The sequence below is a fragment of the Platalea leucorodia genome (assembly GCF_965183815.1).
Source record: "Platalea leucorodia genome assembly, chromosome: 3".
Classification (NCBI taxonomy): Eukaryota; Metazoa; Chordata; class Aves; order Pelecaniformes; family Threskiornithidae; genus Platalea; species Platalea leucorodia.
Window position 1 is genome coordinate 37,895,039 of NC_138825.1, and position 22,321 is coordinate 37,917,359.

General features: G+C 41.2%; 2 protein-coding genes across 5 annotated transcripts in view; both read left to right on the plus strand.

Moving 5' to 3' along the window:
- The window catches only part of HEATR5B (HEAT repeat containing 5B), a 66,394-nt gene extending 62,514 nt beyond the window's left edge, over nt 1-3,880 (plus strand). For all 4 annotated transcript variants that reach the window (XM_082306759.1, XM_082306762.1, XM_082306760.1 and 1 more), the window contains exons 35-36: nt 975-1,188; nt 2,746-3,880. In XM_082306759.1, the coding sequence (XP_082162885.1) occupies nt 975-1,188; nt 2,746-3,050 (519 nt within the window). In that variant the 3' untranslated portion in view covers nt 3,051-3,880. The remainder of the gene's footprint in view (nt 1-974; nt 1,189-2,745) is intronic.
- Nucleotides 3,881-6,946: 3,066 nt separating this feature from the next.
- The window catches only part of STRN (striatin), a gene marked incomplete at its 5' end in the record, with an annotated part of 75,130 nt that continues 59,755 nt past the window's right edge, over nt 6,947-22,321 (plus strand). Inside the window, 2 exons of the mRNA XM_082305743.1 lie at nt 6,947-7,255; nt 20,698-20,801. Coding sequence (XP_082161869.1) covers nt 6,947-7,255; nt 20,698-20,801 — 413 coding nt within the window. The remainder of the gene's footprint in view (nt 7,256-20,697; nt 20,802-22,321) is intronic.

The following is a 22,321-nucleotide window of genomic DNA, read 5'->3' on the forward strand; positions in this document are numbered from 1 at the left end:
ATTATCTATCATTTTTATTCAATATTTTTATTTATACATCTATGTTTCCAGTCATCCCTGGATCTCCTCACAGATCATTGTGTTCAACAGTACTTCCTCTAGAAAGTTTCTGTTCAGTGCGTGCTCAATAACGCATCCTGTTTGGACTTGAGTGCAGTTTGAAAGCATGTGCAATATTTTATCCTCGTATTTGTTGTGGGGCTTTACCTTTTCAAAATTTCTGAGTTATTTGTGTGGGATTTTGGAGGAGGATCTTTGTACCCCCAAATAAAATGCATTCCTAAGTTCATCTAAACAAGATCATCAGTGAGTCATTCCCCCAAACGTTGACTTTAATAATCCCTGCTTTGCAGAGAAAAGAGGGAGGAGGGAAAAACAAAACAGAAGGAAGACAAGAAGAGGGTTCTGTCATCCAGCTTACTGTATGGCTACACATATACTCCTATGCTACTACCAGCACAAGATGGAGAATGAGAAGGAAGGATGGACAGGCCTGCCACTTTTGGCTACAGCCTTGGCTCATGTTAGAGCAATAAGATCACTTTGAGCGGAGTAATTTTTACAGGCTGTTTCACCCTTCTGAAATTGGAATAGCATTTCATAATTTTGCAGATACATCTACTGTTAGTGCTGGTAGTTCTGAGACTTAAAGATGTAGTTCTCTGTGGACCTGTGTGACTGACTTGTATGACATTAACTATTCCTTTATTTTCTCTGAGTTCATATTGTTACTGCTATTTAGTACCTGCATGTTCTTTCTAACTGGCCTTCCTTTTATCAAAAACTGGGCTACTATTATTTTAGCAGATGGGCTGTGTTGCTGCTTTCTTCTTATTCCGTATGTTTCCTTCCCCTTTAGTCATCTTTGTTTTTGGTATCACATGTATCTCGTGTACATAGATAACAGAGTTTATTAGAATTCCCTGAGTTAACAAATAACTTTCAGGACAATGTATTTATCTTGATGTGATTAGGTTCAAGCCAAGTGTTACCAGCTTCTGCTTTCTGTGTTCCAACACACCAATCGTGCCCTGTCAACTCCATATATTCATTCATTGGCCCCTATTGTGGTTGAGAAGTTGAAAGCTGTGGAAAGGAGCCGCCCGAACAACAACCTGGAGCTGTTAGCAGTCCAGGAAGGAATTAAAGTCCTTGAAACGTTGGTTGCCCTTGGTGAGGAGCAGAATAGTAAGTATTTAGTTTTTCTAGAGAAATGTGCAATGCTGACATAGAATATTGAACATTAGGAATCTTGCAGTTAGGAACTTGATGGCATAGTCACAAATAGACCATGTCTGTGCAACATGCTTTTGTAATTCCGGTACTAGAACTTTTGTATGCATGGACTCGTATAGCACATACAGTATGATATGCTGTAGCTTTTGCATTTCTGGTGATTGCAGGAAAAAAGATTCTAAACGTGAACTGCAATAGTGAGTGATGTTTTCTTCTGTTTGGAAATGAGTAGTTCACACTGTTTAAATTTACTTTTTCCCGTTGTTAGCTTTTATTTATTTTAGCAGACTCATGACTTTTATCAGGTTGCTTCTACCAGCTCAACAAAGTTTATCTAAAAAGCCCAAGAAATGTAATTGTACTGGTCAGAATACCTTGTTTGTACCTCCTGTTGGCTTCAGTAGATAGAATACAGTATTTATATTTTAAGTTATTCTCTAACTGAAACAATGCGTTTTCTAAAGACTTACTCAGCAGACATTTGGCTTTAAATGCTGATAGAGTTCCTTGTAAAAAATATTACTGTTGTTTTTGTGTGGGTTTCGTTTCCCCCTCTTCCCCCCCCCCCCCCCCCAACATAACTCCCTGTTGGTATTTCTCTTCATTGATGATAAAACACTAAATGTATGTTTTCTTGAGCCCCCTTCTGCTTCTGGCACAGGTGTTTGAAACACATGTAAAATGAGAGAGCAACTAAAGTGAATGAGGAAACAAAACATCTGATTTTTGCTAATGCTGGCTGGAGACAATCGCCTTATGAGTATGAATTTAGTCCAAACCTTTAGGGGGAAATCATTAATACTCTGACAACCTACAAAATTTTAGCTAAATGAGTTACCATTACTGTTTAAGTTCTTTGAGCTTAAAATTTACAATTAACATGTTACACATTTGAAAGGCATACTTGTATCCTTGCTATTTGTTCTAAAGAGAAACCCTTTTGATCCCTGTGCCGTGTTGGGCTCTGGCCTCATTAGGTCGTGCTAGCCCAAGTATAGCTGCAGTGCTGGTTTTTGGATTGGAATCTTCCAGAATGGCATAATACAGCAGATAACCGTCCCTGACTTTTTTGTGAACATGTGCATAATAGCGGTTCTGTTATGCTCACTGGGGAGGCTGATATTCAGATTCAATTGAATAATGTTTCTGTCTGCCTGAAAAGTGTTTTGAAATCCTTTATTATGATAGGCACTCTGCATCTTATGATCTCTTATCAATGATCTGCAATCAGATGGTACAAAGGCATCTTTAAAGAAGTGTCAGGAACAAAATAACCGTGATGAACAACAATAGAAGCCTGAAACACAATCCTGGAAGAAAGATTTGAGTGACCATAGGACAGGAAACCATCTACATTTCAATTTTTTTATTTGATCATTTTTTAATTACAGTGTTTATTGTCAGTTCTGAAAACAAAATTACCCATATCAGTCTAGTAACTGATAAAGTTAATTTTGTTCTCTTCTCTGATACAGTTATTACATTTTTTTTTTTTCCTTTCACTTTTAGGAGTCCAGTTGCTTGCCCTTCTTGTTCCCACTCTGATCTCCTATTTACTGAATGAAAACGCCTTTGCTTCTGCATCTACAGCATCTAAGGATCTTCACGAATTTGCACTTCAGAATCTAATGCACATTGGTCCACTTTACCCACATGCTTTCAAGACAGTAATGGGAGCTGCTCCTGAGTTAAAAACGCGTCTAGAAACTGCAGTCCGAGCAAGTCAGGCCAGCAAAGCAAAAGCAGCTGCTAGGCAACCACCACCCACAGTACATTCCACCCCAACAATTAAACTGAAAACTAGCTTTTTTTGAATTACTTTTATTATTTTTGGACCATTAAGTAGTCAGAAGCATTACATGATCCCCGATGTGTTACTGCATATATGTCTGCAACTTTGTGTAATTTGTATGTGAAAGGCTGTCTAATAGAGCTTTGTGTAATTACTTGAAATCCATGCATTACACGGGAAGTGGTGTTACTCGTATTTGTATAGATTTTTAGGAAATTGAATGTGATCATATTTATGAATTTGTGTTATAAATTATCTGCCAAAAAAGCCTATTCTCCATCTGACTAAATAGTTTTATTTATTTTTAAAAGCTACCCCAAACCTTTGAGTGGTTTTTGAAATGTGGTGATTGTTATCCTACCATTGTGGCAACACACTAACACAGTGGGGATGGAGGGAAGAGGGGAGACTGTTATGCGGTACTTACCATGTACCATGGGAAATTTCAAGTGTAGAAGTATGCACTTTTTCCTTTTAAAAACAAAGTAGGGAAGGGGATTGTCAGACCTTGTAGATCATTTCAGCTTGCATGAAAAAAAAAAAAATTGAGAATTTTCAGCCTTTCTTAAGGTGAACGATCAAGCATGCTGTCTTAATGAGTTGTCCTTATTTATGTGGTGTATATTTCTTTTGGATCCATTTCCATGCTTGGAAATTAATAAAGGATGCAAAGAATTTAATCCCCTATCTCTTCTAAGATAAATTTTAAAGAATGCGTTGGAAATTGAGCTTATAAAGAGAACTGTCTGCTATCTGCATTTTTGTAGGTGTAGATTTTGGCCCTTGTAAGGTGCTGTCTGTTAGCGGTCTTCCTATTCTGCCAGACACTGGTTGAATATGATGATTCAGTGCTCTGCTCTTTGTCCAGGCTCCTGGGTATTTAACCTTCCTGCAAGATGTTAGTCTCAGTGGATATATCTTATCTGCAGTCCTTGATAACGTTTGCAGAGCCAAAGTACTTGAGCACTTTGCACCTGTACTGACTAAGGGAGCAGATAACAAGTGAGAGCCAGGCTCCTCCATTTTTTTCCTTCCCCTGCCAGGCTTTTCTTTTTTGAAAAGCACGTGGCTCCCCTCACATCTGAGCGCCGTGCTAACCCTACAGCGCAGAGCCAGTGACTGTCTGTCTGCTGCCAGACCTCACCCGTCCTATTGGCAGAAGTGCAGAACCATGTATTTTCTTGTGTATACAAGACTGACTTTCAAGGATTTTTTGACACTGCTGTTGAATTTATGGGGTTCTATAGGGATCTTTCTATACATTTTGCTTTATAGAGAGAAGCTACATAGCTAGAAGCCTTGGCTAGGCCTGTTGAGTTTCATCTCTGATGTTTTTCTGGATACTCTGTAAAAACTGCGTATTTCAGAAGCTTCTACTACAACCCAAATACAACACAGGGATAGTAAATAGAATTGAATATGATTAATAGTTGGTTGAAATATTTGTAGATCATTATTTTTGCATAGTCACTTGTCAGGTCTCTCTTTTCCCATAAGACCTTCTATAACCCTTTGAGTACCTATGCAAAATGGAGGACAAGACAATGCTTTTTTGCTCTATTGTATTTGGTGTGTGCAAAATATTTAATATAAAATCAGAAAAGCTTTTATTTCACAGTGACTATTTTAGTACTAAAGTGAGGACAAAAGTGGTGCATACTCTAATCTTTCAAATGTTTTTTTCATAAAGATGTTAAATTCCAAGTCTTGTTCCATTGTCCTACAGGAGTAAAGATACATGCAGAAGTAAAAACAGTACACCGTACATGAAGAGGAAAGTAATTTTGCTACTTTTTTCATCTTTGTATGTGTAGTGGGAATTAAGTTGATTAAAATATACCACTTTCTAATAAGTGTTTCCAGCATTACAAAGCTATTTTGCTCAGAAGTTCTGAACCTGTTTGAGAGGAAGTGTTAAGGAAACTCTTCAGTACCAAATTGAGCACGAAAATTTTGCAAGTAAAACTAAGAAAATAACTTTATACCCTTTTTTAGATTTCATCCCCCCCAGGTAGGCTAGTAATTAATGACTGCGATGTTTGTTGGAAACATTTTGTCTATAATCAGGTTTTATCTATCTTAATTTTTATCTCGGCACTTTTATGTTTTGGTTAGACTCTAGTTTACAAGATGTCCGAAAACTCAGAAAAGGTGAGGGGGGAGGGAAGTGTAGCAATCAAGCATAACTAAGAAGTCAGTAGAAAAATAGAAAAACGTAGATGTAGAGGGATAGGGAAGGGAGAGGTTTTTCTTTGTATACTGTGTGACTGTACACAACATGCTCAACTTTCACTTGTATACATCCTTCCCCAGTTTCTAGTCCTCGTTTGCTGGTTTGCTTGCTCCTGATACTAAAGGTAGAACCATGTGGTTTTACATAATATTTTGGCATCAAATTTCATTTGATTAAAAAAACCAAAATAACTTGAAATGCCCATAGTGCTTATTGTTCTTTGTCACCCTCCTTTTCATCTTTTTCTTTGTCAAGGACCTTTTTAATATGCTTTTTCATGAATCTTGTTTGCTCCGTTTCCCCTTCACGTCTTTCCTCTCTCTCTGCCGTTTCCTTCCTTTCTGGGTGAGCCTTGTTGTTGTCCCCCGGGTCCCCGCCGAGGTCCCCAGAGCGCGCTCCCTCTTCTGTGCTGGCGCTCCTGTTCCCCCCCGCTCCGCGATCCCCTCTCTAGGCTCCCTTAGTTGCCTTGCCCTCTTCGGAGGCGCGAAGGGGCGGTCCCCCAGCCACGGCTGCCACCTCCAAGGGCAGCGTTACGAAGCGGGCGAGCGCGATGTCGGAGCAGCCGGCAGGAAACAGGAAGCGCTGCTTGAGCAAGCAGCGGGGCGCTCCCGCCGCGCCCGGGCCCGCCGCGGGCGGCGCCACCCCGGCACCCGCAGCGCCCCTACGCAGCGGCCTCCTCCGTGCCGCCCGCCACCTTCCACCCACGCCCGGGGTCGAGCGGAGGCAACGGGGTGCTGCCAGCACTTAGCCCTGCTGTCAGGCCTGTTGGTCGCGGTCTGTTTGTCTGTCTTCAGCAAGCCTCTGGTGCTGGCATGTACGTAGCATGCAAAGCGAGCCCAACTTCTTGTGTGTCTTTGGGAGAAGCAGGGGAGAGCAATGCTGCTGACGGCTTGCGCCCTCAGCCCGGAGCCTTGCCACTGGTCTCAAAGTACCTTGTTTTCCCTTTCCTTGCCAAAAAGGCAGCATGGTAATTCCCCAAAAAGGCTGTTTCGCTCTCCGTTTCATCCCACCCTGGGATGGATTTATGGTATTTGGTGCTTTGATGCCGAGCACTGCTCAGAACAGGGCCGAAACAGAAAAGCCGGGGGTGAGAGGGCTGGGCTTGGCCAAAGTTTGTGGAACTGCTGCGAGACACCTGCCCTTTTTATGTCCCCAGGGTGGGCCGCGAGTGTGCCACAGCCATTTAAATCCTGCTCCGAGGTGGAGATTACGGCTAATCTGTGCTCTCAGCGCTGCCCTGCCGCTCCGGCCGCGGCTCGGCGGGGCGGCTCCCGGCGCTGCCCCTCACCCCCGCCCAGGCGAGCGGGCCCGGCGGTGCGCTGCCAGCTGCCCCCTGCCACTGCTTGCCGGTCCCTACCCCAGGATGGCACTTCATGGGGATGAGGCTCGCCCGCTGTAACGTCGTTCCTCGAAATAAGGGCGGCGCGGAGGAGAAAAAAGGCGCTTCCCCCCTCTTCCCGCCTCTCCCTCCCGCCCCGCCGCCCAGCGGAACTACATTTCCCAGAATGCCGCGAGAGGGGCCGGGGCGAATCGCTCCCTGGCATTGGCCCCGCCGGGCTGCCGTAGGGCCGGCGGGGGCGGCTGTCAGGCGGTGACGGCGGGCGGGACGCGCCCAGGTTGTTGCTGCTGCCGGGACGCGGCTGGGTGCGGGCGGCGGCGGGGAGCGCGGCAGACCCGGCCCGGCCATGGACGAGCAAGCGGGGCCCGGCGTTTTCTTCAGCAACAACAACAATAATAACGCCCTGCTTCTGCCGCCGCCGGCGGGCGGGCCGGGGCTGGAGCCGGGTGAGGCGGCGGCAGCGGCGGCCGCCGCGGCTGCAGCAGGAGGAGGCGGCGGCGGCGGCGGGGGGGTCTCAGCCTCCGGAGCTGCCGCGCCGGTGTCGGCGTCCCGGGCTCAGTACAGCGTGCCGGGCATCCTGCATTTCCTGCAGCACGAGTGGGGCCGCTTCGAGGCGGAGCGCGCCGAGTGGGAGGCGGAGCGGGCGGAGCTGCAGGTAACACCCGCGACCTCCTTCCCACCCCCCCCACGCCGTCCCTCCTCGGGCGGCCGCTCCCCTCCGGCTGCGCAGGGCCGGGGGATCCCGGCCCTGCGCAGCCGGAGGGGAGCGGCCGCCCGAGCCGCTGACCCCGGCTTCCCCCTTGTCCCCCTCCCCGTGAGGGAGCGGCCGCCCGGCTCCAGCGCGGGCCATTTCCCTCCCCCTCAGAGGGCGGCCGCCCCCCGCCGCCGCCGGGCGGAGGGGCGTGACATGGCGGCCGGCCCTGAGGGGAGCGGCTCTCGTCCGCCTCTCCGGAGTTTTCCGGGTGCCCCCCCCCCCCCCCCAGGGCCGGCTGCCCAAACTTGGCACCAGTTTCATAACCCGCTGTTAAAAATCGCCTCCGGCGGGCTGTGCGCCCCGCTTGCGCCGCTGCCCCTCCGCAGCGGGCGGCTCCCCCCCGGCCCCGGCCCTCGGTGCTGGCTCGCCGCCCCTCCGGGCCCTCGCCCCCCCGGCCGGGCCTGCGGGACCGGCTGTAACTCCTCCGGTGTTACGGGGCACGTTATGTACTGTTTTCAGTTGAAAAGCGGCGGGGTTGATACGCTCATTAATGCATCAAAGGGCTGATAGTGATCTTGTGGTTAAAGAACTTGTGAACTGCTGGCCTAGAGCCATTGCTGTCAGATACTTCAGTGATGGGCACGTTACGTTAATAACAGTCGATAATGCAACCTTCGTTCTTGTTCCTCTTTGGCTTTGTTTACAAGAAAATCTCTGTTGTAAACCTTAACGCTGTCCATGTTACCAGCAGCCTACTGTTGGTTCTCAGTTGGCCATGTTTGAGACTGAAAAGTGCCTACCCGGCTTCCTTTTTAGGTCTCCTTTCTTTGTCTCTTGCTTCCTGTCCATCTCTTTTCTTTCTGTGTCTTTCCTTGAAAGTACCATCTTTGTCAAGAGAGTCTCGAGCCTGTTTAGCAATGCGAACCACTTCTCTGTTTTCGTGGTGTTTTTTTTTTTTTTTTTTAATTAGTAGGGAAGTAATCTTTTTAATTGTACTTTCTATGGTAACATCGAACAACCGCTCTGGGAAGAGTGGCAGATGTGACATTCTTTGCTGAGGGTTCCCTTGTAGGAATTTAAAGGAAGTGGTCATGAGGACAGAAGGGTAATTTTTATTTTAAGTTCAATGATTCAATGAAAAATTCATTAGTAACAGAGTCATGTTTCTATTCACTGCGTCCAGTAAATACTATGTAGAAAGTAACTAGCTTAGCTATGTATAAGAAGAACATCACATGTCACATATCCAGTGGAGTCTCATAAATATCTCAATATTTTTTCATAGCTGATACAGATATCAAAAAATGCTTTGGAGAAAAAAAATCTGTTTTACAGGACCTAAGAAATTCTGCTAGTGCGTTAATAGCAATGACACTTTGCATATTTATAGTGCCCTTCACCAGAGGCTAGCATGCCTTTCCTCCTCCCTCTCCTCCCCCAAGTATCCCTCAAAAGCTTGGTAAGTGTTACAGATAAGACAGGAGGAAAGGAGTAGAGTATTTAAACTGTTTGCCGAAGTCATGTGTCATCAGTGGTAGAACTGGGAGTATAACCCGATTACAAGTTGTTTGCTTGAATGCCTTTGGTGCTTGCCAAAACATCTCAATAAAGTTATAATTAACTGTGGCTGGCATTGCCACAAGCTGTAACAGCATTTATCTGCTGCAGAGTCATGTTCAGGAAGGTGCAAAATTCTTGGCTGTCTCCGCAGACATCAGGCGTTATGTCTGCTGTGGCCATTTGCAGTTGAATGTTCTTTGATCCACGTGAGAGGTCTGTGTTAGGGGTTCAGCAACTACAGGATCGCTCTTAGAAATTGTACACCTACAGCTGACGGATGAGCAGCATTAATTAAAAACTGGTTCCGTGCTCCTTCTGAAGCCTTTTGTTGGCCTATATATTTGGAAATGTTTAACAGAATAATGGAAATTTGAGGTCGGGCAGTTTCTCTCTCTTGAGATAAAGATGCAGTGCTCCTGATTGTACTTTACTAGTCTTCTCTCCAATGTAAATTTCAGTGTTAGATTATCTGCTCTCTTGGGAGGCTGTGTGGCAAAGAACCTATTTTGTATGGTCTTCTTAGTATCCCATAATTTTTCTTCTGTAATTCATCTTGTTTCTTAGAGGTAGACTCTCTTATCTCCAGTTTCGTACCTGCCATGATATTTAAATATTTCAGATACTTTATGCCACAGTATTACTGCGCTTGGCTTCTGCTCTGTAGTAGTTGGTTAGTTAAGCTATACCTTTTCTCCAAAAAACACCTTGTAAGTCAGTCCAGCTGTGATTTCCTGTCTTTCTTTTCTTCCCCTCTGGGCTTCTTTTTGTTTTCTGTTTTTCTTTTCCTTGTAATTAATTGAGTGGAACTAAATGTGATATTCAGGTAGAGTACCTTTCTGTTGTGTTATGTGATGCTTGTTTGGGTGACACGCACTGACGTTTATAACATATGTGAGTTGGCAGGCTGGGCAGCTTACTCTCTCTTCCTAGTTCCTGGTCTAGTACTGCCTTTCCAAGGTTTTTCTTCCTATCAAGTGCCTATATTTTGCTTTTCCTGGCAAATATTCATGTTTACTCTGATTTTCTAATTATTTTTCTTGAACCTTTTGAAATTCTTGTTGCCTCTATTATATAATCTTCCTCATTCAGGGTGAAAGAGGGCTTCAATATTTGTATCTATGCAAGTATCGTTAATAAGCTGTGTATTTCAAATAAGAAGGAAGACAGATTCATACAGGGTTCCCCTAGATGCTTATCTGCTAATTACATATTTCACTTTTAATGCTTGCTTTCTATTTACGGTACTTTGACATCTGCAGATTGAAAAATTATCCTAAGAATAAACTTTCATGATGCTCTGTGAAGTAATTCATTAGAATAAATACTAACAATATGAATCCTCATTTTAGTACTCACAAACTGTGTTTTATAGCATTATCATTTATTTTCATATCTTTTCAGAAATGAGTAGTTTTCCTTTTCTTAGATTCTTCTAGCAGCTGCTTGGGAGAGTTGACAAGAAAGGGTTTTCTGTTCTGCAAAAGTTTTAAGCTTTTTTTTTTTCATTCTGCATTTTTCTGGACTGTGTTTCTGAGGCATTTCAGAGTTGTCATTATGTATTGGACAAGCCCATCCCAAAATAGCCAAGAGTTTGGTCAAATGCATATGAAGGGCACTGAAATTCGTGTCTTTGCTTGAGGCAAGCAGGGTTTGAGCTTCCTCCCATATTGGTGTCTTGCCTTAACCATACGTCTTCTGACTGGTTGGGGGTGATTCTCTGTTGCGGATGTTATTTCCCTTTTAATTAGCCATCTGCCGCCCCTGGGAGAGAGCGATGGGGACTCTGACCCCGCGGCTGGGAGCCCTGCAGAGCCGAGCGCTGCCGATGCATGTCCTTGTCCCAGCAAGTGACAAAGCTGTTGAGCTCTGCGCCTTCTGGGCTGGATGAGCTTGGAAGGCTTTTTTTTTTTTTTTTTGCGTGCGCGTGTGTGTATGGCTTTTGTTTTGACTGGAAATTTTGTCTTTGCAAGCAATGCATATGTTGCTGTGGAAAGTTTTGCTTCTGACAAACGTTTTTCTGGCAAAAATGCTGATTTGCAGACTTTGGCATTTCTCCGCATTTCACAAATGCTCTAAATTGCAACAAACTGCTATGCTGTATGTAACTGTGTGTATAGACACCCCATATCCTGCTAAGGAATTTTCTAGCTCTTGTGCTCTTCACTACTGAAGTTTTCATTTCTTCTAACTGATAATTGTGTCTTAAGAGTAGTAGACTGGTTTGGAGTAGTGGGACCTGATAGGATTATGTTAAAATTATTTTTCTTGGGTAAACTTTCCTTTGAAAATGTTTGCAAGGAAGTTATGGAGAATGGGTGGATACAACGTGCTTGTCTTTCCACAACTTTGTTAAAAATATTCCTGTAAGATATTGCCAAAAGAAAAAAAAACAAAACAAAACACACAATTGGTAGGGAAAGAGTTAATGAAATGAGATAAAATGTGGTTAAATGATAGCAAACAACTGTAATAGAAGGAATGTGATGGAAATAATAGATAAGCACTTGAGGTGGGTTATGGAAATCAGATTTAGTAATGTTACCTCTCTTGGGGGGGAGGGTCATGGATGGTGATCTTCCCCCCTTGCTGCTATTTTTCTGAGGCAAGAGGCAGGCGGTGAAACCAGGCACGCTACGTGGTAAGATTGTGTCCTTGGAGATAGACAAGTTAAAGTAATGAGGAGAAGGGGCAAATCAGGCAGATGGCTGTGGCTATTTATAGTGTGGTTTAGGACATTGGTTACTTGATTCAGAAATAGTTGATATTTACAGTTTGTTGGCTTTTAGGTAACAGTCCTCTTATTGGATTAAGTTTCTAGTTAAAAATCATTCTGATAGCTGGATAATCTGAAAATATTGTTCAGAGAAAAAGTAATGAACAGTGAGTTGATGAAATCAGTTACTTAGTTAATGGAAAACTCCTAAAGATTTAGTTTGGCCAATAAAATAGAAGATAAAATACAGTTTGAACAAGTTTTGTATAAGTCTTTCAAATGTGATGATGTGGGTCGAATCTCTGAGATTCTTTGTGAAAGATGAATTGGCAGAAGTGCTGTAGAAGTCTTCGATAAAATATTTTTTTCTCATAAGGCAGATATTACAAAGAAAACAGTGATTAATGTTAAATTCCTCTCCACCCCAGAAGGACAATATTTTCAACTTTATTGTTTTAAATACATCAGATAAATCAAAAGAAAGGCAGAAGAAAATAAACCATGGTCACAATACTGAGGTGTGTTTAGCTGGGAAAGATGATGCTAAATGGGTCTTGGTGACTGCCAGATATCCTGTCTTTTGCTAAGTTTTTTTAGCAAACTTTCTAGTTGCCAAATTCATGTGAAGCAAAGAAGAGAAGCTCCTGTGCTCTTCTTTCCTGTTTGCTTATACGCATGATTGCCAGCTAATCCCAATTTACTCATTGATAAACTGTCATGGCTTGTTTTATTTAAGCCAGGAGGACATCATGTTCAGTGATGAAAGAGCTGCATTACAGAAATTTGTAGCTTTTGTAGAGAAATAGAATGTAAGTAGAAACTGACGAGACTGGTTCTTTGCAGGTCTGTACCTGGTTTTTATAGTTGTTTGATTTTTTTTTTTTTTTAATTGCATAAATGGCACAAGCATTTCCTAGCATCAGATTTTCCCATTCTTCTCAAATCTGTTAAACCTGTAATTTAGTTTAAGTATAATGAAAATGTGTTTCCTAAATGGGCCTAACTCGTTTAGGAAAGTGCTGCTGTAAATACTGAGGTGGCACGAACAGAAAGAGTTTTGCAATGTTACATTGTCTCCAAGTGGTCTTTAAAGCTTACAAACACTTTTCACAGAAAGTTATACTTTAAAAAAGAAGAGGATTTTCTGATTTTCATGATTTGCTGTGGAATTGTTGAATTAAGCAAAAATGAAATAAATTGTTACATTCTAGGTGGAAAACTTTGGTTTTCAATGTCAGGTTAGCATATGGTGAAACATCCTATGTGTCTTTCCTACTGCATGTTTATAATTTAAATGGGTATCTCTATGTCCTACTCAAATTGTAGCCCTCCTTTTTCTGTTGAAGGTCTTGGCTCATGTCAGTTTTATTGCATCAGGGGTAAGTAACTTTGCACTGTTTAAACAACAAGTTGCAAATATAACTCAACCTTTATCGATGTTTCAGTAGACATCGAAACTTTATTTACTAATTCTAGAACAGCCTGTGTAAAATTCCCCAAGGAAGATCACGTGCATCTCCAGAGACTTTTGGTTCATCTTAATTTAATGCTAAAAGAAGTAAGGCTGTACAAATGCCAAGCCTCAACTAAAACTGATATCTGTACACAGTTTTCTGAGAAAATAGGTATTGGTCAGCAACCTACTCGCATATTTGGCTTCGCAAGGCTGCCAGGCCTTGTCGAGTCCTCCTTTCTAAGTTTCTTAGCTAAAAAGTGGCAAGAACTGACTTAGAAATAGATGAAGGATTGTTATGTTTTGTTTTTAAATGCTGAGAAACGGTTAGATACTTGAAACAGCTCTTCTGAATCACTTCAAAGTGCTCAGAATCCAAGCTTTGCAGACAATAACGCTAGAAATAAAAATACTCTGAAATGTGGAAACAAAGTTTCAGTTTATCAGTGACCTGTTCTGTGTGGGTCTGTAGATGGATTCATCTAAAGATGTTGTTTTCCTATTTGAAAAGAGTTTGCTATATGCTATCTAATATTGAATATTTTGAAAATAACCCAGTGACAAAACAGTTCAATTAAAGACCGCAGTGTGGAAAGACTGCATTTTTTCTGCTCTTAGCCAGGAATATGTTTCCCTTTAGGGCAGTCACATAGGGCAGGATTGCAAAAGCATCGGAACAAAAATGGCATGCACGATATTCATATCCAAGCTTGTAAACAGGAGGTGAGAACAAAATCAGTTATTTTTGTATCTGTTTCACTTGATGCTCTAGTCAGTTCAGGTGGTGCGTGCTTGAATACCAGGAGCAGCTGCTCCTGGCTGTAGGAGCGAGAAACGGGAGTGTGCCGATTGCGTGGTCAAGTCTGGCTCACTCCTCTTTTTGTTGCCAAAGCCAAATCTAAAAATCTCCTCCAGATTTGTTCTCCCTCATCTTGCTATACCCCAAGTGATTCATTCAGCCTGTGAACTTCCATTGTCTCAGTTTAAATGTGGGCCATAAGTCTATTTATCACTCCTGGTGCTGACTGCTGTTGCTGCGTTTCTGCCTTTCTTGTACAGCAAGTGGAAAGGAATTATATTTGAGCATTTGCAATTTGGACTCCAGCTCATAATATGCAATTATTTTGTGACATGTCATTGCAGTGTTGCCTATAGAATTATATCACGTTTAAAACTTGCTTTCTTTTTGTCCTTACATCAGTCTACATGGAGCATGCTCCTGGGACTCAAAAGGAAGAAAAAAAACAGTTAACACTCACCGCTTGAGTAAGTGTATTACAGAAATGACTGGAGGATTAGAGAAAATTCTTGCTTATGAAGAATGATTAAATAAGCTGAATATACATTGCTTGGCTAACTCGGCAAGTGTTTTGATGTTTGCAGTTGTTAGAACAGTGAAAGGCAGCACTGAAGAGTGGATAAAAGAAAGACTGGCTATCTGAGCAGAGATCTGCCTAGTGAAACACTTCAAACTGCAGAAAGAAAAGTCTTCCCGTTGGTAGAGATGCTTAAATTAGTAATCAAGGTATTGCCAGGAATAAAGTACTAAATAATTTTTGATTCTGGATGATCTATTAGGAGTTTTGAATTCACTGATAAGAAATTGTTTTTCAAACAATCTTCTCAAAGAGATTAAGAATCTAAGTAAATGGCTTTTTCAACTGTTTTTTTTTTTTTTTTACCATAAGCTAAATCTTTGATCTCTTTTGGATGGTTTAATTTTTTCAGGGCTTAGCTCTGATGCCAGTTTTAGGACATCTCTGAGAAGTCCAGCAAAAATAATTTGCCAGCGGCAGATTGTGCTGTGCGTTAGTCCCACAAGGCGGTATCGTCTGGCCTGAGCGTGCAGGTGATAAATGGGATGAAGCGCTTCTGTGTGGGGTGAAGCTAAATGCACCATGGTGCCTGCCACTCGTTTCAGCCTGTGGCCCCACTTTGGTTTTGTTTTATTGTAAATGGCTACAGGCGCTTACAAAAACTTCCTAGCCTCTCTGCATGGAGTGCTAGGGGGTCTGTGTTGCAGTGTTAAGTATGGTGCCTGAAAAATTGTTTGCCAGTACTAGACTACTGATATTTCCCTTCCCCCCTTCCCTGTATCTGTGTTTTATCTCTTCTTCTCTTATCCCGCCCCCCCCAGCATACCTACACTTATTTACAAATATACTTAAATATGTAGCGCTTCAGTGATCCAACTATAATCTAGAATAGTGAGCACCCTGGCAGCCTGCAGAATCCTTCTGGCAGGTCTTGGTTAGACTGGTTAGAACAGCTGTTTGAGGCTGATTCATCTGTATATTTATTTAGTTATTTTAGCTATCTACATATTTTTTTGCAATACTTTTCTTGCAGTTTTTTCCCTCCCTTGTTCTCTTTCTCTCAATCTGTGAAGACCTTGTTGCTGGATTATGGAAGCAGCCTATACAGAATTGCATGTCTTAGTAGCTCTTACTTTGTCAAGTGAGGCCTGTTGACCTTCAAGTGCCCATAAATCTGAGGTGAGGTTTAGTTTAAAATATTAAGATAAATATTTTAAAGAAAAGAATAGAAAGTTTTTTGTAGTTCTTGAGTCTTGAGAATTAAAAAAAAAAATCATCTTCTAACTTGAAATAGCTGTAAAATTCAGGAACTGATAGAAGTTGATACTAAACATGCATCATTTGTTTAGCAGCCATAGTATTGTTTCTTTTTAAACATTTTCTGTTAAAGGTAAATATTTTTTTAATCTCTTACTTTTCTGTAATGTCAAGGTGTCAGCCTAAAAAGGTGTGCAGATATAATATACTTTTTAACATCCTTTGTTGTTGTGGTTGCTGATTCCAGGAAGTGTAAATTTCAGTTTACTTTTTTAAACATTGGTAAAATCCATATTTATTAAGATGCAATTTAATTATTTGATTATATTGTTATGACTGCTAAGCCTGTATTAGGAAGTCAACACCACTTTAAAAAAATGTTTCTAACCCAGTGCTACCTAGAACATTGCCTCACCCTTTTGTCTGCTTCACAGTAATGTGACCGTAGAGTCTTTTGGGGAATTTCTTAAAACAACAATGTTGTTGAACATGAGAGATTTTTTTTTTTTTTTAACATAAGAATGAATGTTATTTTTAAAATCTCTTGGTAAAGAAGTGGAATAGTTAAGATACTACAGTGCTATTAATTTAGACCAAATGTGCACAAAACTTGTAAGTTTTATTGCAGTTGGTAATACTAAAAACTTTCATGAGATAAAGTGAAAAAAAAAATACTAGACTGTACAATTGTAGCTGAAAAAAAAAATACTAGACTGTACAATTGTAGCTGAAAAAAAAAAATACTAGACTGTACAATTGTAGCTGAAATACACTGTTCCAGGCATCTCTCTTCCCAGTAGTATCTACTTTTTTCTTTTTTTTTTTTTTTTTTTTCTTCTTCTCACTCTCTTGATTTTAATTTCACAGTTGAGCTGTAATACAGTAACTTGGAGCTGTAATACAGTAACTTGTAGCACTTAGCCTGGAATAAACTTGAGGCGGATGCTGCCTTGATTCCTCGCTGCAGAGCCAGTGGGGGCCGGGTGCTTTATGGAGACGATGCGCCCCACCCATAAGGCAAGGAACAATACGAATTTTTGCGTGATCCCTGTAGGCGTTTGAGAGGTTTGTGATGACTAGCTTACAACTTGATGCATTTTAACCTTATTAGATAGAAGGTCAGTTGTCGCAGAACCTGTTTGTTGGGCATATTTGTGAATTCTTGAAATTTTTGGCAAACTTTCCCAGGAGCCTCCAAAGCACAAGCGTTAGTACAGTGTTGCAGATCATTCAAAGTGGAAGCGATCCTTCTTTGCTCTCCTGCTCCCTCAGGTAGCGTAGGCTTTGGGTTTGACGTGCACTAAAGCCGCAACTGTGGGAAATGGCCTGTGCAGTCTCAATCTATTGATAAAATTCTGTCGTTTACATCCAAATTATAAGAAAACTGTAGTTGTACAGTTCAGTTATACTTTTCATCATATTTAAACCCAGAGCTCTTGCACTATAAGTGTTTGCACAGGCATTTAGACAGGTATTGGCTAAATATTTTGATTGGAAATGGTGAACCTAGAGTTATCACTGTCTTGTTCTGGAGACTGAGAAAATACTGCTAGATCTCCTTTTGTCATTTTAGCTATTTAAACTCAGGGTATTCATTTATTCAGTTTTCACTTATACTACAAACTGTTTCATTTATGGTATGAACACTTAGGTTCCTTGGCATATTTTCAGTTCATTGCCAAACATTGTAAAGAATGAAATCTGCTTATGACATATGGACTGTTACAGTATTATTAGTAGTATAAAATTTCAGTTATTATTTTAATGCTGTCCTTCTGTGCATTACAAATAAACCTGAATATTATCATTAAGAATTGCCTAAATAAAATTTGAGCTTGCATATATCACTGATGTTTTGTTGTCCACTGAGGCTGACTTAATATAAATGAGGGATAAGGGTTGCTAACATCCTGTGGGAAAGAGGGGGAATGTTCTCCTTACTTTTTGTATATTATGAAAATGACCGAATGTAAGCATTCTAATTTTCAGAGTTAGAATTTCTCAAAAATAATGAGTGCTGGACATAAGGATGCTACTCAGAAGAAAAGGATGAACAAACTATGCTAGAAACTGTGCGGCCTCCAAGGAGAGAGCAAAATTATTCTCATGCCCTCTGTTGCACTTGTCTGTTTCTTGATTTGCCAATAAAACTACCAATCTGTAAAATATATAGTAACCCTGAAAGATCCTGGCAATAAGTTTGTGTAGGGCTGGAGAGACGGCTCTTGCGCCATGAATTCTACCCTGTTGTTGCTGCATGCTTTTCAAGTAAGAAACATAAGGATTTCCTGGAAGTCCAGGAGAAAGAAAAGTTATGAAACATCAGTAAGAGCACTGGCATACCACTGACAATAAAAGATGTCCAAAGAGTCAATTAATATTTCTTCCAGTGCTCTTTTTTCCTGTGCAATACGTGGATAATACGCACAGCCTGCCAGTGGCCCAGGGGAGGTAGAGCACAATCCTTTTCCTTCATGTTGAATCAAAAGATATAGATGCTTCAGCTCCAGAGGCAGAGTTAGGAACATTTATGTTATTTCATGTGCTTTAGAAGCTTCTGGTAACAGTTTTGAATCTTGGTTCTCAAATGGTTAGTCAGACAAGTCATGGAGCCAGGCCTGCCCTGTATCAGCAGTGTGACTGCTGATTTTCACATGAAGGAGGTGGTTGTATGATACTTCTTAATCAAATCCATTTATGTCTCTCTTTCTTACAAAAGTAAGCTGTCAAAACTACTGAGAAGTTGCAATTTTTTTCTTTGTTTAGGCTGCTACCAGTGGAAGATGACTTTAACCTCAATTGTTAGCGTGGTAATGCTGGTTTGACCCTTGTAGTAGAGCAGTGCATGAGCCAGGCCGTTACTGGCGGTCCTTTGCCAGCCTGCCAGGTAAAAATGCTTCATTCCAGCCTGTTCAGTCAGCTCGTTCTTAGCCAGAAATTGCTTGCAGACAGCAGGTCACATCATAGATCACTTCAGCTTGTGCCCTGATGGCATTGGATGATCTTTTTCATTCCAGCCAAATGCATATTTACATAATGTTCTACTATTTTTAATAGTGTGCTTTGATGTTCTCTCACTTTTTGGCCAGAAGGGCACTTGTTTATTTCTGCTGGGCCTGTTTGGAGGCAGGGAGAGAAAAATCACTATCACAGTGATATGCATTGTAATCTGGGTGTCTACAGTTACTGCAAACTAGGTTGTATGTGCTTGAGGTGTTCCTCTTGTTACTGAGAGGGATGGTGACCTTGGTGAGTTGACATGCTTCTTGCACAGTTACATGCTTCTTGCACAGTTACATTCTTCAGGGTGGGAAATGCTGACTCCAGCACCAGCATTTGTTTGTTCTGTGCCTATCCCTAAAACTGAGCATAAAACAGACTTGGAGTTTTTTGTTCATCCCAGTTTGAGTGTTAAGTGAGGAGAATCTTGATGCCAGAGTGACAGAGGCCTTTGTTTTGATTCAGCTGAGGTTTTTTTGGCAGTCAGATGTATTTCTGCCATTGAAGGTGAAGCCCGACTTCATTAGAGAGCAGCCAGTGTTTTTCACTTGTCATAAACTGGCTGCTCTAGTTGGTGACTGGTGGTTAAGGATTCTTCAGGTGTTTGTCAAGCTGTTTGCTGGCTGTACTTGAGCAATGAAATTATGTCAGCTGGTGTCATATTTTAGAGCAGCTGCTATAGCTGGCCACCAGCGAATGGCCTTTTGGAGTAAAATTTGTCTTGCCTGATCTCCAAAATTCAACTGAGTTTGTTGTGTGCATTCCCTTCGTTGTTGGTGGAGAGAAAATGGCATTTAAAGACACTCTCACCTTGGGGTAAAAATCTGAAGTCTGATAAGTTATTCTTTAGAAGTGTCTGGCTCCATTAACTAAAATATCTGGGGACTGCTTGCAAGGTTGTGGCAGGTGAGAGGATACTCCTGCTCGTTTCTCCCAAGCTTTCCCTAGAGATTGGTACAGACTGCAGTACCTACAGAAAACACTTCTTATAGAACTGCAATGGATATTTATATTAATGAAGGGCTTACTGGTCTTCATGTTCAACAGTTTATGGTCTAGACCAGTTGCCTTTTATCCTGTTTGTGCTTCTCAAGAGACAGATGAGATACTTGGAGACTTAGCTGCAAAGGTGGCAGAAAGCTTCTGATCCTTAAAATGGCAGGTGGCTTGCAATGCAGGTGAGGCTGAGGCGTGAAGTGGTGACTGCCTGTAGGTATTTTTGTCTACAAGTGTATTCATGAGTTGAGAGAGCACAAGAACCTGCCTCTTGTAAGGGGCTTTCTTTGAGCCTGAGGTACAAAAGCAAGTAGTTCTGCCTTTATGATTAGGAATGAGTATCTTGTATATATCATCATTTTCTGTTTAAAGGAGATTTTTCACAGGCAACTAAATACTTATTCTCTGCTGGAAATCGATAAAGGTTAGGTATCTGTTTTCCATTTGACTTTTATTTACTTCTATACCATTTCTCTCCTCATCTCCCTCACCGAAACACCTTTCCCTGTTTTTCATTTTTTCTCTCTCTTAATTACAGTATTTCTGGAGACCTTTCTTTAACCTATTTTAGTAAGTATTATAATTAACACTTGGCACAGTATTGCAAACAGTGTTTTATTTTTCTGTTAGCTGAACGTGCTGTACTTCAGTTCTTTGACTAGTATCATGTATCTAACATGTATCTATAGAACAGTACACTAATTATATACTACTTCAGTTAGTGAGCAGAAATACTTCATCATCTTCTCCTGCTTATTGTTGGTAAATGCTTTTATCTGCTGAAAGGCGCTTTGTATGCTTATTTTATCTATTCCTTATCCTTTATTGAATGTTTAGCCAAGAGAGGAAATAAACCCTGTCAAACAAACTAAAATTGCTTTATTTCTTATCTTTTTTCTTTTTTTTTGATCTGTAACGAGCATGCAGTTTAGAAGGCTTATCTATGCAGTGTTTTGTCTAAATGTTTAATGTTTATGAAACACAGTAAGCCAATTTCTTTTGAACTGTACAAATCAATTTTAAAATAATGGGGGAGACACACACAGTTAAGAGCTATGCTGAATGATTTTGAGGAAGCAGATTCTAAATTGAACACTTCCTTTTGCAGGCCCAGATTGCCTTTCTTCAAGGTGAAAGGAAAGGGCAAGAAAATCTGAAGAAGGATCTGGTGCGAAGAATCAAAATGCTGGAATATGCGCTTAAACAGGAAAGGTACGCTGCTTTAGTGTTGAGTACATGATAAAGAAATTCTGAAGACAGATACTTTCTTTTACCTTTGTATTTGACAAAACCAAGAAACATTTCTTCTGTATATATTCAGATCTCAAATTGACAAATATTATTATGCTAAATAAACCTAGTAGTCTAAATGTCCGCATTGTGGTAAAAACAATGGCTAACATAGTATGGCTCCAAAAACATGCAAATAGAATCCACGGTTCATCAATAATGAATACTTTTTCCTTGGTAAAATTCCACCTAACTGTATAGATTACACCTCAGAATTAGAGTGTGTTCTCTTTTTCTTCAAAGTATTAGCTTTGTTTTATAATCTGACAACCGATATCTTGAATAACTATCTTCAGTCTAGTAATTACTAGTTTTTAATCTTGCTAAGTTTTTAGTCTTTTCAGTATGATAGACTCTACAGGAATGTCTTCTGGAGGCTAATTGTGTGAAGAGTGAAAAAATGTTTGTGTTTACCAGTTAATCAAATGTCTGTTTCTTTGTTCATGGGGATTTCAGTAGAAGTCCCCAGTCTACTTTACCATTTTATTCTTACATATGCTTTCCTGTTGTTCTAATCTTTGAGGCAAACAAATTGGTTTTTTTATCATGTTACCAGAAGTCTCTCTGTTTAACTGATTTATTTTAGGCCAAGTTTAGTTTTAAAATTTATTAATAAAATGTCTTTTAAAATTCTTGACCAAAGAGTATATTTATGGTACTACTGCAAAGCAATCGTTGCTTACGTACCATTTTCCTATCAGATAATTTCTACTTCTCTTTAATAAAACAAACCTCTTTTAAATAGTTTTTATTAGTAGAAATAAGATTAGAAATATACACAAATAAGGAATAGGATATTGCAGCCAGATAATTTTAAAAAAGACACTAATAGTTGTACATCACTATATTGCATTTAGATTTGCTCATCTTATGTGGGCTGCTTTAGCATAGGAGACATGCCTTGCACCATCCAGTTTGGCTCTTCCCGGTAGCAACCAGTTCGTCCACTGGCATGGAGCTGCAGCCAGTTTCCTGGCCAGCAGTAGCCTCAGGGCTCCAGCGTACTTGCTTCCCCTTTGGGGAGTTCTCAGAGGAATGCTTAAGGTAGATAGCCTTTTTGCCCATGCCTTGCTATGGCACAGACCTTGTATCAAATAGCACAGAAAAATACCAAATGCGTGCATAATGGAGATTGCAGTTTATAGCCGTGGAAAGGCCTACATTTGAGGCATGATTATAAAGTTTAGTCACTTTAAAAGAAAACAGAGGCAACGGAATACATTCTTGTGCAGTGAAAGCCATCCAGAGGGACCTTGATGGGCTGGAGAGGTGGGCCTGTGTGAAGCTCATGAGGTTCAACAAGGCCAAGTTCAAGGTTCTGCACATAGGTCGGGGCAATCCCAAGCACAAATACAGGCTGGGCGGAGAATGGATTGAGAGCACCTCTGAGGAGAAGGACTTGGGGGTCTTGGTTGATGAGAAGCTCAGCATGACCCGGCAAT